Below are 17,961 nucleotides of genomic sequence, written 5' to 3' on the forward strand. Positions count from 1 at the left end.
AGACACATTTTATTTAAACATTGTGAATTTGGGATTTTTTTTATTTTTTATCTTTACCTTTCTGAACTCACTATTTGTTCTCTAGGACAGAAGAGCAGGTGTATTCTGCACTGGTAATGCTGGAGTATCTTGTACAAGTGGTTTAATACACTTCTATCTGTGTGGTTGGAAGACATTGTACTGAGAGGAAATGGGTGGGAAGAGCTGTGTCTGCATTGGTCACGTACAAGGTAGAACATACTCACCACTAAATGTAATATTTCACAGTGTGCGCAGGCTATCTGTTGTACGGTAAATACATATACTTGACCACATGAACAATGCTTCTGGAAACAGATCTAAAATGTATATTTTTATTCTTAACAGACATCACACAAGCCAACTGGTCTCAGCATGCATAAGAGGTATGTATTCTGTATCATATGCATATGGTGTGATCTGGTATTATAGTTTGGGGGTACACTCTGGTGTGGAGGTAACATTGCATGCCATATACTGTATAGTGGTTGTTCATATAGAAAGTTATTGTGGATAATGCTCTCTTTATTACTGGGAGTGACCCAGTGGCTGCAGGGGAATCCAGATTTCATTTGGTTATCCTGCAGAGGCTGTTTATGCTAGCCTGTGTGTTTAATGCCTTGCAGGCATACATTGAAGTAAGCCCCGTGTCTTGCTTGTGAGTAAATGACTGAATAAAGGCTTTTGTACATGGCCGCAGATTTTGCACATGACTCTAAGGCCCCTTTCACACGGGCGAGTATTCCGCGCGGATGCGATGCGTGAGTTGAACGCATTGCACCTGCACTGAATACCGACCCATTCATTTCTATGGGGCTGTTCACATGAGCGGTGATTTTCACGCATCACTTGTATGTTGCGTGAAAATTGCAGCATGCTCTATATTCTGCGTTTTTCACGCAACGCAGGCCCCATAGAAGTGAATGGGGTTGCGTGAAAATCGCAAGCATCTGCAAGCAAGTGCGGATGCGGTGCGATTTTCACGCACGGTTGCTAGGAGACGATCGGGATGGAGACCCGATCATTATTATTTTCCCTTATAACATGGTTATAAGGGAAAATAATAGCATTCTGAATACAGAATGCATAGTAAAATAGCGCTGGAGGGGTTAAAAAAATAAAATAAATTTAACTCACCTTAATCCACTTGATCGCGTAGCCCGGCATCTCCTTCTGTCTCCTTTCTTCAGGACCTGGGTAAAGGACCTGTGGTGACATCACTCCGGTCATCACATGATCTTTTACCATGGTGATGAATCATGTGATGACCGGAGTGACTTCACCACAGGTCCTTTACCCAGGTCCTGAAGAAAGGAGACAGAAGGAGATGCGGGGCTCCGCGGTCAAGTGGATTAAGGTGAGTTAAAAAATATATATTTTTTTTTTAACCCCTCCAGCCCTATTGTACTATGCATTCTGTATTCAGAATGCTATTATTTTCCCTTATAACCATGTTATAAGGGAAAATAATACAATCTACAGAACACCGATCCCAAGCCCGAACTTCTGTGAAGAAGTTCGGGTTTGGTTATCAAACATGCGTGATTTTTCTCACGCGAGTGCAAAACGCATTACAATGTTTTGCACTCGCGCGGAAAAAATCGCAGGTGTTCCCGTAATGCACCCGCACATTTTCCCGCAACGTCTGTGTGAAACCAGCCTAAGACTGTCTAAATAGATTATCAGAGGATCCTCCAGCTGGTCCAGGCTTTGACACAATAAATTAGCTCCCAAAGGTCCAGCAAAGACAACCCCATTTGAGTCTGATTGGGACTAACCACATCACTAGGGTTTGTTTCATAGGTCTTACTGCAGATATGTATTCAAGTCATTTACTTTGATGGGCAGAAAAACCCAATTCAACCCTGTTTATCTGTGGTGGGAATTTGATGTCTCCAGTCTGTTATTATGGGAATACCAGTAGAGCAGATGTCTTAAACGTTTTGGGTTTCAGGTCCGATTTGGTACTAATAAATTTGACCCGAATTGAAAGTGCTACAATTGCCCTAAAAAGTCAAATATGACACTATGTCTCCTAGAACTGTATCCAACCCTTTCAGATGCTTTAATGCCAAGGCAGCATTAGTAATTTCAGATTGACAGAGACATACAGTATCTCACAAAAGTGAGTACACCCCTTACATTTTTGTAAATATTTTATTATATCTTTTCATGTGACACCGAAGATATAAAAACTTTGATACAATGTAATTAGTCAGTGTACAGCTTGTAGAACAGTGTAATGCCTCATTCACACGTCAGTGTTTTGGTCAGTGATTTCCATCAGGGATTGTGATCCAAAACCAGGAGTGTGGGCTACACAGACATAAGGTATAAGGGAAGATCTGCCCCTGTTCTGTGTTTAGAGCCGCACCTGGTTTTGGCTCACAATCACTGATGGAAATCACTGACCGAACACTGACGTGTGAATGAGGGTTAAATTTGGTGTGCCCTTGTTAGTGTTACAAGGTCTCAGGTGTAAATGGGGATCAGGTGTGTTAAATTTGATGTTTATCGCTCTCACACTCTCTCATACTGGTCACTGGAAGTTCAACATGGCAGCTCATGGCAAAGATCTTTCTGAGCATCTGAAAAGAAAAAAGGATAGGCTAGGCTATAAGAAGATCGCCAACACTCTGAAACTGAGCTGCAGCACCGTGGCCAAGACCATACAGCGGTTTGACAAGACAGGTTCCAGTGACATCCTGTGAAGCTCATGTGAACTCCATGCCCAAGAGAGTTAAGGCAATGCTAAGGCAGAAAATAATGGTGGCCACACAAAATAGTGGCACTTTGGGCACAATTTGGCCTTTTTCACTTAGGGGTGTACTCACTTTTGTTGCTAGCCGTTTAGACATTAATGGTTGTGTGTTGTTATTTGGAGCATAAACCAAATTTACATAAGCTGTACACCGACTACTTTACATTGTATAAAAATGTAATTTCTTCAGTGTTGTCCCATGAAAAGATGTAATAAAATATTTACAAAAATGTGAAGGGTGTACTCACTTTTGTGAGATACTGTATAGGAAAACGGATGGCAGCTATTGGTGACAAGCAGTCTGTGAAATTACATGCTGCATTGTCCAACTTAAAAATGGCTAATTGTTAAAAGATGATTAAAAATATTATTTTTGCTTATTGCTACAACCCTCAACCTTCACTGGTCCCATAAACAGCACATAAATAACATAAAATGACACTGATTGTAGAAAGACCTGGTTGGTCATTATTAGAGATGAGCGAATCGAAGTTGACGAAGTGGAATGCGATCCGAATTTCAGGAAAAATTTGATTCGCACTGAATCCGAATTTCCTCAAGCTTTGTGGTAACGAATCGCATTTTTTCCTAAAATGGCTGCTGCACGTGTTAGGACATGGAGCAAGGAACTTTGGGAACGAGGGATCACCCACAATGCCATGCATGGAGCCAATCAGCAGCCAGCCAGCCCTGTGATGTCACAGCCCTAAAAAATTGCCTCAGCCATCTTGGATTTAGCCATTTTCCAGTGTACTTAGTCAGGGCCGTAGATAATTTTTTTTCCTGGGGGGGGGGTTCAGCTTTCTCAAATTAAAAGACTATCTAGCAGACACACCAGGGTTTGAAAAAAATATACCAGCCATATGATTCCTAAACCAATCCCCATGTCAGCCATCAGCCCTCCATGTCATATTTCTCCCCGTCCATGGCACAGACAGGCTACAGACATTGTCTCCGGCCCATCATGTAACCCCATCCTCACCCATGTCACATTTCTTCCCCTACATTTGACTGCTCTAACACCTAAAGAAAAAATAATAATTTAAAAAACCTGATGTTTCTCCAGATGATCTTATGCTAAAAGTAGTGGTAATAGAGTCTCAAAGGTCTATAGAAGCAGGTACACTATTTTTACAAACCTTTGAGACTCTATTAACACTACAGGGTGGGCCATTTATATGGATACACCTTAATAAAATGGTAATGGTTGGTGATATTAACTTCCTGTTTGTGGCACATTAGTATATGTGAGAGGGGAAAATTTTCAAGATGGGTGGTGACCATGGCGGCCATTTTGAAGTCGGCCATTTTGAATCCAACTTTTGTTTTTTCAATAGGAAGAGGGTCATTTGACACATCAAACTTATTGGGAATTTCACAAGAAAAATAATGGTGTGCTTGGTTTTAACGTAACTTTATTCTTTCATGAGTTATTTACAAGTTTCTGACCACTTACAAAATGTGTTCAATGTGCTGCCCATTGTGTTGGATTGTCAATGCAACCCTCTTCTCCCACTCTTCACACACTGATAGCAACACCGCAGGAGAAATGCTAGCACAGGCTTCCAGTATCCATAGTTTCAGGTGCTGCACATCTCGTATCATCTGAAGGCAATCGTCTATGCTGAGGAGGACAGACACTCTGGGGGTGGTTTGAACCCCCCTATCCCCCCCTTATCTACACCCCTGTACTTAGTGCAGGGAGAGATGTCAGCAGGCGCTAGGGACAGTTCTAGGAAAGACTTAAAAACTTTTATTTTGCTGTATAGAAATTCAGGGAAAGGATAGGGAGGAATCATTCCACAGTACTGAAGCAGAACAGGGTTCAGTAGGGGTGTTTGCAGACTGGGTAATAGGAACAATCCTATTACACCTTGCGGCACTGACTGCTGATCCAAATTGCCATTATACAGCTCTGTAATTCCAGCAAGCCGATCTTGTTATTGGGGAACAAGTGCTGTTTGATACAGCCATTAACAGCGGTAATTACAAGGAAATCTTTCTACGTCTTATTTGCCCTTGTGCAGTGCAGTTATATGTTCTAAAGCATTTTTTGGCTTGTATTAGTGGGAAAAAAGGGCTTACTAGCCATTGTGTGGTGAAGTGAGAAAATTACAACACTTTTTGACGTGTATTAGTGGCAAAAAATATATATATTTGCCATTTAGAGGTGCAGTTATATGTTCTAAAGCCCTTTTTGGGGTGTATTAGTGGCACAAAAATATATATTATTTGCTGTTAAGCGGTGCAGTTATATGTTCTAAAGCCCTTATTGGCGTGTATTAGTGGCAAAAAATATATATTATTTGCCGTTCAGCGGTGTAGTTATATGTTCTAAAGCCTTTTGTGGCGTGTATAAATGGAAAAAAATAAGGGCCTATTTGCCGTTCAGCAGTGCAGTTATATGTTCTAAAACCCTTTTATGTGTGTGTTAGTGGCAAATAAATATATATTATTTGCCGCTCAGCGGTGCAGTTATGTTCTAAAGCCCTTTTTGGCGTGAATTAGTGGAACAAAAAAAGTATTTGCCATTGTGTGGTGAAGTGAGAAAATTACAGCCCTTTTTGGCGTGTATTAGTAGCAAAAAAATATATATTTGCCGTTCAGCGGTGCAGTTATATGTTCTAAGGCCCTTTTTGGCGTGTATTAGTGGCACAAAAAAAAGTATTTGCCATTGTGTGGTGAAGTGAGAAAATGACAGTTGGTGTGTATTAGTGGCAAAAATATGTTCTAAAGCCTTTTTTGGCGTGTATTAGGGGCAAAAATATATATATTATTTGCCGTTAAGCGGTGCAGTTATATGTTCTAAAGCCTTTTGTGGTGTGTATAAATGGAAAAAAATAAGGGCCTATTTGCCGTTCAGCAGTGCAGTTATATGTTCTAAAGCCCTTTTTGGCATGTATTAGTGGCCAAAAAATATATATTTACCGTTTAGCAGTGCAGTTATATGTTCTAAAGCCCTTTTTGGCGTGTATTAGTGGCACAAAAAAGAGTATTTGCCGTTGTGTGGTTAAGTGAGAAAATTACAGCCCTTTTTGGAGTGTATTAGTGGTAAAAAATATATATATATTTGCCGTTCAGTGGTGCAGTTCTATGTTCTAAAGCAGGGATGGGCAAACTCGGCCCTCCAGCTCTTTTAAAACTACAAATCCCATCATGCACTGCTGTAGGCTGATAACTGTTGGCAGACTGGGAATGATGGGATTTGTAGTTTTACAACAGCTGGAGGGCCGACTTTGCCTATTCCTGTTCTAAAGCCCTTTTTGGCGTGTATTAGTAGCAAAAAATATACATATTTGCCGTTCAGCGGTGCAGTTATATGTTGTAAAGCGTTCTGTGGCGTGTATAAGTGGAAAAAATAAGGGCCTATTTACCATTCAGCGGTGCAGTTATATGTTCTAAAGCCCTTTTTGGCGTGTATTGGTGGGGAAAAAAGGGCTTATTAGCCTTTGCGTGGTGAAGTGAGAAAATTACAACACTTTTTGACGTGTATTAGTGGCAAAAAATATATATATTTGCCATTTAGAGGTGCAGTTATATGTTCTAAAGCCCTTTTTGGGGTGTATTAGTGGCACAAAAATATATATTATTTGCTGTTAAGCGGTGCAGTTATATGTTCTAAAGCCCTTATTGGCGTGTATTAGTGGCAAAAAATATATATTATTTGCCGTTCAGCGGTGTAGTTATATGTTCTAAAGCCTTTTGTGGCTTGTATAAATGGAAAAAAATAAGGGCCTATTTGCCGTTCAGCAGTGCAGTTATATGTTCTAAAACCCTTTTATGTGTGTGTTAGTGGCAAATAAATATATATTATTTGCCGCTCAGCGGTGCAGTTATGTTCTAAAGCCCTTTTTGGCGTGAATTAGTGGAACAAAAAAAGTATTTGCCATTGTGTGGTGAAGTGAGAAAATTACAGCCCTTTTTGGCGTGTATTAGTAGCAAAAAAATATATATTTGCCGTTCAGCGGTGCAGTTATATGTTCTAAGGCCCTTTTTGGCGTGTATTAGTGGCACAAAAAAAAGTATTTGCCATTGTGTGGTGAAGTGAGAAAATGACAGTTGGTGTGTATTAGTGGCAAAAATATGTTCTAAAGCCTTTTTTGGCGTGTATTAGGGGCAAAAATATATATATTATTTGCCGTTAAGCGGTGCAGTTATATGTTCTAAAGCCTTTTGTGGTGTGTATAAATGGAAAAAAATAAGGGCCTATTTGCCGTTCAGCAGTGCAGTTATATGTTCTAAAGCCCTTTTTGGCATGTATTAGTGGCCAAAAAATATATATTTACCGTTTAGCAGTGCAGTTATATGTTCTAAAGCCCTTTTTGGCGTGTATTAGTGGCACAAAAAAGAGTATTTGCCGTTGTGTGGTTAAGTGAGAAAATTACAGCCCTTTTTGGAGTGTATTAGTGGTAAAAAATATATATATATTTGCCGTTCAGTGGTGCAGTTCTATGTTCTAAAGCAGGGATGGGCAAACTCGGCCCTCCAGCTCTTTTAAAACTACAAATCCCATCATGCACTGCTGTAGGCTGATAACTGTTGGCAGACTGGGAATGATGGGATTTGTAGTTTTACAACAGCTGGAGGGCCGACTTTGCCTATTCCTGTTCTAAAGCCCTTTTTGGCGTGTATTAGTAGCAAAAAATATACATATTTGCCGTTCAGCGGTGCAGTTATATGTTGTAAAGCGTTCTGTGGCGTGTATAAGTGGAAAAAATAAGGGCCTATTTACCATTCAGCGGTGCAGTTATATGTTCTAAAGCCCTTTTTGGCGTGTATTGGTGGGGAAAAAAGGGCTTATTAGCCTTTGCGTGGTGAAGTGAGAAAATTACTGATTTTTTGGGGTGTTTTAATTTCTTTTTTATTTATTATTTGATCTAACAGTATCTCAGACAGAGAAGTGCCAGGCCCTGCACAGGGGAGTGGCAGAAGCTTAAATGTTTCTGGCGCAGGCACAGGTCGCAGCAGAGTAAGGGGGTGTGGCAGCAGAAGCTCCAGAGAGAGGCCTGAGCTCCCAGTGTCATCTAGCGGTCGTGTCTTGACCAGCAACCCAGCGGTTCTTGAATGGTTAACTCAGTCTTCCACTTCGTCCCCAGTGACATCAGACACCCCCAGCCAAGAGTCGGTGGGTTCGTCAGACACAACCCTTAGTTGGCATGGCCCGGGAGCAGGCCCTGTGCCCTCACCTGTCCTCAACCTCCCTCTGTCCTTTTCTGTTCCATCAGCCAGAGAAGTATTATATTCTGTGGGCTTAGCTCCACTATAAAGCAAGGAAGAGCTACTAGAGGACAGTCAGCAGCTACTGGCCAGCCAAGATGTGGAGGAGATATCTGCCATTGCGAGCGGTCAGGCTCCTGACCCAGAGACCATTGAGGAGGACATCAGTGATGTGCAGACAGTACTCGATGATGATGATGTAGCTGATCGCACTTGGAATCCGGGTGAATTAGGGGCTTCATTACCATCGGGAGAAGAGGGTGGCAGCTTGCCCGTGAGGCAGCGGCGGAGCCAGCAAGTCACTAGCGTGGCCGGGACTTAGCAGGATGGCAGCAGTGGGAGGTGGGGAGCCAAACATTCCTGGGGTAGACCACCCGCTTCGCAGGAGCCTACCTGCCAGAAATGTAGTGGTGCAGGAGTTAACGGAAGCAGCGGTGGTAGCAGTCAGTGCGGAATGTTGGAGGTAAAATCACTGACTCGGCTGTGTGGCAGTTTTTTGTTATGCCACTGAAGGAGGAGAACATGGCCATTTGTAGAATCTGTGGGCAGAAGGTGAAGCGTGGCCAGGGTGCTAATGTTGGCACCACGGCTCTGCGTCAACATATGCAGCATCTCTATAAAGTGGCCTGGGAGAACCGTGGCTCCGATGTGGTGGTCCAGCCTGCCACAGCAACCGCTGCATCACCCAGTGGCACGCCCCCGATTTCAGGCAGTCAAGGCTCCACCACTTCAGCTGAGAGAGCTGTCTGTCCTTCCCATAATCTGCTGGTCCTGATGCTCCTGCTCCTCTTCCTACTCTTTGTCAGTCATTCCATCAGCAATCGATCACCGAAACGCGAAATGTCCTCACACGTGCAGCAGCCATTTTAGGAAAAAATTTACCACGAAGTGCGAGGAAATTCGGCTTCGGTGCGAATCAAGTTTTTCCTGAAATTTCACTTTGTCAACTTCGATTCACTCATCTCTATATATGACAGAAGTGACTGATAAAAGAAGCATCACTGCAAGTGGAAATCCTCTGCTCTACAGGTGCTAAATGTGTTGTGACTCATGTGTGGCCACTTTTCAGGAAAAGCCTGCAGTCACTGTGGCGGATGGTCACAAGAGATTCTGTCAGCACAAAGCATAAATCATGAAACTGAAGCTCAGACACATTTTCCTAAAATAAAAGGTATTTATAGTGCCTGTCTTATCACTGCTTTCAACCCACTGCAATGAACAAGAAACCAAATGTTGAAAATATTTAGACAATTTTTCTCGTAATTTCAGCCTATAGTACATAATACTGTCTTATAGTGCCAAAATAATACTGATATACACAGCTCACGTGATTCCACCATGTATAGCCCATATAATCTGTAGTATTGCTTTATAGTGACTGTCCTGCAAACACTTTTAACCTACTGTAATGTCAAACTAGCCAACAGTGACAAACATCGCTCCGCCTTTGAAAATACTATACAACTGCTTATCATTTTAGGCAGTTTTCTTGTCATTTTAGGCTACACAATAATGCAGTATGGATCTAAGATAATACAGAGACATGTAGCTCACATAATATACAGAGACATGTAGCTGGGTGGGCTGCCAGACTAACTCAGGTACCGACCGGCGTGAGGTTGGGTATCTGGTTAGTCTTCCCTGGGAGGGGGAGATGTGTGGCGAAAATAACCTCGCCACTGGGTTTTGGAGGGGCCTGGTTGCCAGCCTCTTGCCCCAGGATTATGGGCCCTCTCATCAGCCCATGCAAAACTTAAACCCCATGGCGATTTGACTGTGTTTGTGGCATCTGAGAGCTCAGATCCAAGCCATATAGGGATATGTGGGGTTTTGAGGTGTCTGACAGAACCATCTGTCTATGTAATTGTATTGTATGTTATGTGAGGGTACCCAGATAGCTCATTTTATTGTATTCATGTTGTCTGAGTGCCATTCACCTAATAATATGCACTCAGACTTGAGCTATCTGGGGATATGTTAAATGTCTGTGTTTGCTGTGAGGGTGTGACATTGTGTGTTTGGGTGGTGATTCCTGTCCTGTTGTTCCCACATGTGTATTGGTGATTTCCCTTTGTCCTGAGAGATAATTGAATTGCTCCTCGGGTGTCTCCAGGGCAGAGAGGAGGAAACCATGATGCATTGTGGGGATGTGTTGTGTCTGTGTATCCTGAGTGCTACGTATCTGTCCTGTGTCACAGTCTTCCTTCTGGTCCCCTAGGGGCGTGTACACCAGATGGAGACCTGCATAAGTACGGGCGGGTAGCCCTCAGTAAAGAGTTCCTGTTTTACACTCAACATAGAGCCTCGTCTCATGTGTGTGGGGATTGCTATACTTGTATACTCCCCTGGCTATTACTCCTAGCTCTTGTAAGAGCTGTTCCTGTTCCTGGTTCCTGTGGTGGTATCGGTGTCGAGTGGAGTGCTTGGAGTCCTCGGGAGGTACTGGGAGCATTTATCAACGGAGGTACTCGGTCGGGGTGCTAGGAGATCCGTTACACTACTTACCACACATTAGGGCCCCTAGAATGCCAGGGCAGTATAACTACCCCACAAGTGACCCCATTTTGGAAAGAAGACACCCCAAGGTATTTTGTTATGGGCATAGTGAGTTCATGGAAATAAAAAGTTTGGAGAGGCGGAGCCTAGCCGAGACTGCAGATGGCTGTGTGAGACCTCGGCTCCTCCACACTAAGGCGTTAAAAACCATTTATTCATCAGGGATCTACCCCAAAATGGTCAAATATGGGAGAGATAGGAGTTCTGACACTCCCGACACCCCAAGAACACAGAAAAGCCAGCAAGCAATGCAGCGCTTCCTCAAGAAAAAAGCGCTCATTTCACCAAGCGTGAGCTCTAAGATGGCGGCGGCTGCAGCAAGCGCGGAAGAAGGAGAGGATTCGGAAGCAGACAGCTTACAGGAAGCCGCAACAGAATCCAGAGACCCCTCACCTGTCTCAAAGTCCTTCCTCACTAAGGTACTGGGGCAAGCTTTAGAAAAAGCAATAAAGCCAGTACTGTCAGAACTCTCCGACATAAAATCGGAGATAGCCCAGGTGGGGAGCAGAGTCGAGTCCCTGGAAACGGCCGCCCAAGAGCTTGTATCGCACGCCACGGGGGTTGAAGAGTACCTCAATTGCCATACTACGGAGCTGAACAAGGCAATGCTAATGCTGGAGGACCAAGAAAACAGAAGTAGAAGACGGAACATACGTCTCAAGGGCCTCCCTGAATCTTGGGCCGCTGAAGCGCTAAATAAAGTGGCCATGGAGATCTTCGCTGACCTGTTGGGCCAAGAATCGGCTGCCTCGATAATCATTGAGAGGATACACAGGGCCTTAAGACCAGCTCCAAGGCCGAACGAAAGACCTAGGGATGTCGTCTGCGGCCTACTGTCATTTGTAGACACCGCCCGTATATTAGCCGCCGCCAGAGAAAGAAGGCAAATTTCATATGACGGGGTGGACATTGCCCTCTATCAAGATATAGCGCCATCCACTCTGGCGAAACGGCGCATTATGAAGCCCCTGCTCGACGCACTTAGAGCCCAGAAGATACAATATGCCTGGCTATACCCGTTTGGTATTGCGATATCGAAGAATGGCAAGCGTATAGCGATCCATACCCCTGATGACCTGGAAAGAGCTTGGGAAACCATAGGTATCCATCCGTTGGAGGTGCCATCATGGATGCCGATCGCCTACCCTGCAGACCTCCCCCGACTTACACATAGATACCTGGAAGAAGGTGTCCAAGGGGAAATCCGGGAGGAATAGAGTGGCAGCAGAGATCCGATCGCCTCCACCTTGAATCGGCGACCCGGAGCAACGGAAGTTTGTTCACTACGGGTATCCTGCAAAGAACGGTTCCGATAAAGTTATGACCACAGTCGATGATCGGGACTCAGGTTATGTTATGTTTCCCTCCTGCCCTACACCGCGACTCCAGGGGAAACTCTGAAGAGTGCCGCCAGGGCTTTAGTTCGTTTATACTCACGAACATGTATGTTCTTATTGTGTTCTTATTTAGTTCAAATTTTGATCAGCCTTAGACCTAAGCAAGGTCTCTTCTTATTGATTATACATTGCCTCTCTCTCTCCCATCCATGACCCAATCCTTAGTAAAGGTGACATCGTCTCCCCCCCTCCCTCCTCCTCCCCCCCCCCTATTCCTTACCATCTTCCATCACTCCTCTAATCATTTCTCCATTCATAAGGAAAAGTAAAGAGTTAAAATGCAACTAGGTCATCCACCACAGTTTTTTTTTTTTTTTCTTTCCTTCAGTCTTTTCTTACTCAAGTGGGTGAAGTGCCCCCCCTGCTGTTACTAGACTGCACCTCACCATCAGTATTACCTCCCGAAAATGAAGCACTTCACTAAGTATTCTCTCCCCCTCCTCTCCTATCTCCCAACCCCCTATGATACTTAAAAAAAAAAAAAAAAAGGGGAAAAATAAATAAAAAATTAATTAAAAATTATATAAGACGATAAGCCTAGAACAAAGTAACTGGATCTCCATCCAGACGCTCTTTCTCAATATGGTTTGCGACCTTGGGTGTGCAGGCCACTCCCATTTCTTCTACGCTTGCACCCTCATCCTCCAACCTCCTTACTCCCCCCTCTTATTAGTCCCTGACTTGTACGTTTCAAGCTGAAAATTGTTAGTAGATTAAGCTACTGATACGTTACGTATTGAGTGTACTCTATCTGTGTCTCTCACTTATTTTTTCTTTCTAATTACTTTCCTCTTTTCTTTCTGAACCCTTTTTTTTTTTCTCCTCCCTCCTACCTCCTCCATCCCCCACATAGTACGGTCTGTGAACATCTAACTCCAGTAAGAAAGATAGAAGAACCTAACTCAGAGGAGTATGGCAGAGATCAAGGTGACCACCTTCAATATCAAGGGCCTCAACTCTCCCCAGAAAAGAGGTCAGCTGTTAGCTCTGAGAAAAATGGGCTCACATATAGTCTTCTTGCAGGAGACACATCTGCGCAAAAATAAGTTGCCAAAGCTGCCCTCCCGACCATACAACCAGTGGTTTCATAGTTCCCATCCTACGTCAGCTTCAAAGGGCGTTTCCATAGCCATCCATCAGTCTATACCCTTCTCACTTTCTCACCAACTTTCTGATGAGGAAGGGAGACTCTTGATAATAAAAGGGGAAATTGCATCAAGGAAATACACTCTAGCTAACTTTTATGCCCCAAATACAGCCACTGTACAATGGCTCCTTAAAGCCCTAGACACCCTTAAGCATTTTGCTGAAGGACAAGTGATCCTGGGGGCGGATCTTAACCTGGTGCTAAACCCTATCCTCGATTCCTCCAAATCTAAGTCCCACATTGCACAGAAACATATCAGCAGATTACACAGAAAGCTTCATGATCTCAATCTGATAGATGTTTGGAGAAACAGCAATCCAACTGTTAGAGACTACTCTTTCTTTTCTAACCCACATGGCTCATATCAGAGACTTGACCACATTTTAACATCCTCTTCTCTCTTGCCTGTTTCTAGCGAAGCTGAAATCGGGAGCATCACCATCTCCGACCACGCACCATGTCATCTGACCCTCGCCCTGGCCTCCCTACCAAGGAGGGAATGGACATGGAGACTCAATGAATCTCTGCTGAACAACAAACTTCATCGGGAACAGGTCAGGTCCCACTTGGAGTTGTACTTCGGTATCAATTCCCCTGCACACAGTACCTCACCTATGGAATGGGAAGCACACAAGGCGTACGTCAGGGGATGTCTTATCTCGATTGGTGCTAAAGTAAAAAGGGAACACCAGAAAGAAGTGGATTCCTTATTAACCCAGATAGTGTCCTTAGAAAAGATAGACAAACTATCCACTTGCAAACAGAAGCAGGGGGAGTTATCAGACCTTAGAATCCAACTTAAGAATCTCTTAGTGCAGAAAGTGAATAAGCAATTATTAAATTTCCAACATAAAGTATATGCTCATGGGGACAAGGGGGGCAAGCTGATGACCTCTCTTCTAAAGAAGACAAGAAATGTAACTTATATCCCCAAAATAAAACACCCCAATGGAAAGCTAACCCAGGATACGCCAGAAATAGCAAAAGCTTTTCAACAATTTTATGAAGGATTATATAACCTAAACAAGTCAATGTCCCCAGGTCAATCTGACTCCAAGCAGTTACATACTAGAGAATTCCTAGACTCCCTCAAGCTCCCAACAGTTCAACAAGTGGATAGTGACCTCTTAACCGCCCCAATCACTTTAGATGAAGTAGCCACCATCATAAGTAGTTTCCCCCCGGGAAAGAGCCCGGGACCTGACGGACTTCCCTTACTCTATTATAGAAGCTTTAAGGACATCCTAACCCCACGACTTACTGACGTATGTAACGCACTCCTGCAAGGAGGGTCATTGCCCAGACAGACGCAGGAATCGCATGTAACATTAATCCCCAAAGAGGGTAAGGACCCCCAGAATTGTGGAAGTTATAGGCCAATTTCCCTCCTGAATTTAGACTTGAAAATTTGGGCCAAAATTCTTGCCACCAGACTAAACAAACTATTGCCTCACCTGATTGGTCCAGAGCAATCGGGGTTCATACAAGGCAGAGAGGGGAGGGATAACACGCACAGGATCTTCCACACGATTCAGGCAGCCAGGACAGCGAGATCCCAGTTGACCCTCTTGAGCATTGATGCCGAAAAGGCTTTCGACAGGGTCAACTGGGAATTCATGAGGCTAACGCTAGAGAAATTTGCCTTTCCAGAACCCTTCATACACTCAATATTCACACTCTATGGTCAACCGCATGCCAGACTGAAAGTAAACGGAACACTATCCCCAGTCTTTGAGATTTCCAATGGAACAAGGCAAGGTTGTCCATTGTCCCCCTCACTATTTATTCTGGTAGTTGAGACACTTATCCAGCTTATTAGACAGACCAGGGAAATTGAAGGAGTCAAACATGACAGGGGTGAACTTAAATGCACTGCTTTTGCAGATGATCTTCTCTTCCTGGTGACCAATCCGGAAGGAGGACTAGAACAGCTAGCCCAAAAGATCGAGATATTTAGCCAAGTATCAGACTTTAAGGTAAATCACTCTAAGTCTGAAATATTGAACATCTCGCTTTCAGAATCTAGAGCATCCTCTCTGCAGAAAAGCCTCCCTTTTCATTGGACCAGGGGCCCAATAAAATACTTAGGAATAAAGATCCCAAGGAACCTAGACGATCTGTTTATTTCCAATTATGCTCCCCTTAAAAAGGATATAGCACAGCTTCTACTAAAATACAACTTGCCTTACCTATCTTGGATGGGCAGAAAAAACGTGATTAAGGCTTACGTCTTTCCCAAGATCCTCTACGTCATGCAGCTGGTCCCGATACACCTACCAAAAACATTCTTTCATGAGATCAGGAAACTTTTCTAGAAATTCTTATGGAATGGGAGGAAACCGAGACTAGCACATGACCTCTTGGTCAGGAGTAAAAAGGGTGGTGGATTGGGATTCCCAAATGTCATGAGATATTATCATGCAATACAGCTAAATAGATGGCTGGAGTCGGTTGACCCCCAGAGACAACCCGACGTAGCAGATCTTATGCGACACAGTATAGGACCTAGGCTCCAACAGCTTCTTTGGTTGCCTGACACCAGTCAATCCAGGGATAAGACGGGTGACCCCTTACTGAAAGGGATAAGAGAGACTTGGAAAGCACTGAGCAAAAAGCTAGCACCAGAGCCATCCCCACTTCTGCCTGCAAATCTCATTCCGGACCTTCTAGGGAAAAATGGGGATATACATCAAGAAGTGTGGTCTTCATTAGCCCAAGTGAGACTAAGAGAGCTAGCCCCGGATGCAGAAACATCTATTATGAATAGATTGCCAGATAGGATAAAAAATTCCCCTAGCTTCTTTCTGACAAGGGCTTACATAGGTGCTGTGTGCGGGGAGTTGGGGGAGAGGTCTATTCCGGTGAGACAACTGACAGAGTTTGAGAAAACGTTTCTGTCCCCATCTCGTAAACAGAGAAAAATTTCGGCATTGTACTCCTTGGTGGGAATGGAGAGTGAGGCAGGAAAACCTCTATATATTAGAGACTGGGAGAAGGAGCTTGACATGGTTTTCACTGATCAAGACCTTAAAAAGCTATTGGCCTTCTCACATGGACCATCTTGTTGTATTCGACTACAGGAGAATCATTTCAAGCTCCTCACCAGATGGTATAGAACCCCAGAGTTCTTACACAAGTGCGGTTTGTCTCCTGATCGGCTTTGCTGGAGATGTGGCGACGGAGAAGGGTCTCTGTCTCATATTTGGTGGACATGCCCTTTAATCGTCCCATTCTGGAAAAAGTTAATGAGACAATCAACAAAGTCATGGCCAACGACCTAAAGATCACTATTGAAATGGTGCTCTTTTCACTCCCCTCTAACCTTTACAGACCGTCAAAACATGATTTGGTGACTCATCTGATAGCAGCGGGCAAATCTATCATTCCTCTCCATTGGAGAGACACTCAGGCCCCTTCACTGAATGAGTGGATAGCTAAGGTGAACCAAATTTGTAATTTTGAGGAAATGTCGAGCTGGATCAAAAGGAATCATGATAAATACCTGATAACCTGGTCCCCTTGGAGGCTGTGGAAGGGACGTAGTGATGGGTAACTTATATGCAATTAAATGAAGCTACTGGGTGTAAATGGCCTCACGCAACCTAACAGTTACCTTTTCTTGGACCTACCTTCCCATCCCATATTTCAATTGCAAAGAGAGTTGAGGCAGCTCAACACGTTGGTCCCCCCCCTCCCCTCCCCCCCCCCTCTCCCCCCCTCTCCCCCCCTCCTCCTCTCCCTTCCTTACTCCGATCTTTTTCTTTCTTCTCTCCCCCCCTTCTTTATCTCTTTTATTTTTCTCTTTTAACTCTGTGATATACGTAAATGGTATATATTCTAGGCTGTCATTGTCTTCCTTGAAGTGTCATGTTTTATTTTGTAAAACATCTCATAGCTTTCACTGTCACCCGGAAGATGGTGGCTCTCCCGCAACACGAGTCCATGGACATGGACTAGAGTTTACGCGTCTTCCACCTGTTGAATGATATGTCTATGACCTGTGACATCTGCAATGTATACCTATTACCTCTGATCAATTGGTCAATTGACCATTGTATGTTCTTTTTGATGAAAAAAATCTTTAAAAAAAAGAATTTACAAAAAAAAATAAAAAGTTTTATGAACTCACTATGCCCATCAGCGAATACCTTAGGGTGTCTACTTTCCGAAATGGGGTCATTTGTGGGGTTTTTCTACTGTCTGGGCATTGTAGAACTTCAGGAAACATGACAGGTGCTCAGAAAGTCAGAGCTGCTTCAAAAAGCGGAAATTCACATTTTTGTACCATAGTTTGTAAACGCTATAACTTTTACCCAAACCATATTTTTTTTTTACCCAAACATTTTTTTTTAATCAAAAACATGTAGAACAATAAATTTTGAGAAAAATTTATATATGGATGTTGTTTTTTTTGCAAAATTTTACAACTGAAAGTGAAAAATGTCATTTTTTTGCAAAAAAATCTTTAAATTTTGATTAATAACAAAAAAAGTAAAAATGTCAGCAGCAATGAAATACCACCAAATGAAAGCTCTATTAGTGAGAAGAAAAGGGGGTAAAATTCATTTGGGTGGTAAGTTGCATGACCGAGCAATAAAGCGTGAAAGTAGTGTAGTGCAGAAGTGTAAAAAGTGGCCTGGTCTTTCAGGGTGTTTAAGGTAGGGGAGCTGAGGTGGTTAAGGCAAGTGTGATCAATGATTAGGAACAGCTATGCAATCTCCCTAAATCAATACATAAAAAGTGTGTTAAAAAACATAAAAACAGTATTAAAACCAAACAATATCAAAATGAAGGAAAAAGGAAAGAGGAAGAAAAAAGAGAAGGCTGACATTAAGAGGAAGAGACGACACAAGAGAATATAGAAT

The 17,961-nt window shown here is 43.3% G+C and overlaps 1 protein-coding gene across 1 annotated transcript in view; it reads left to right on the top strand.

Moving 5' to 3' along the window:
* Positions 1 to 333: 333 nt before the first annotated feature.
* Positions 334 to 17,961, top strand: part of LOC120991051 (cytokine-dependent hematopoietic cell linker-like) — a 156,568-nt gene continuing 138,940 nt past the window's right edge. The window contains exon 1 of the mRNA XM_040419944.1: positions 334 to 404. Within this exon, the coding sequence (XP_040275878.1) occupies positions 394 to 404 (11 nt within the window). The 5' untranslated portion in view covers positions 334 to 393. The remainder of the gene's footprint in view (positions 405 to 17,961) is intronic.

Source organism: Bufo bufo, chromosome 2, assembly GCF_905171765.1.
Source record: "Bufo bufo chromosome 2, aBufBuf1.1, whole genome shotgun sequence".
Lineage (NCBI taxonomy): Eukaryota > Metazoa > Chordata > Amphibia > Anura > Bufonidae > Bufo > Bufo bufo.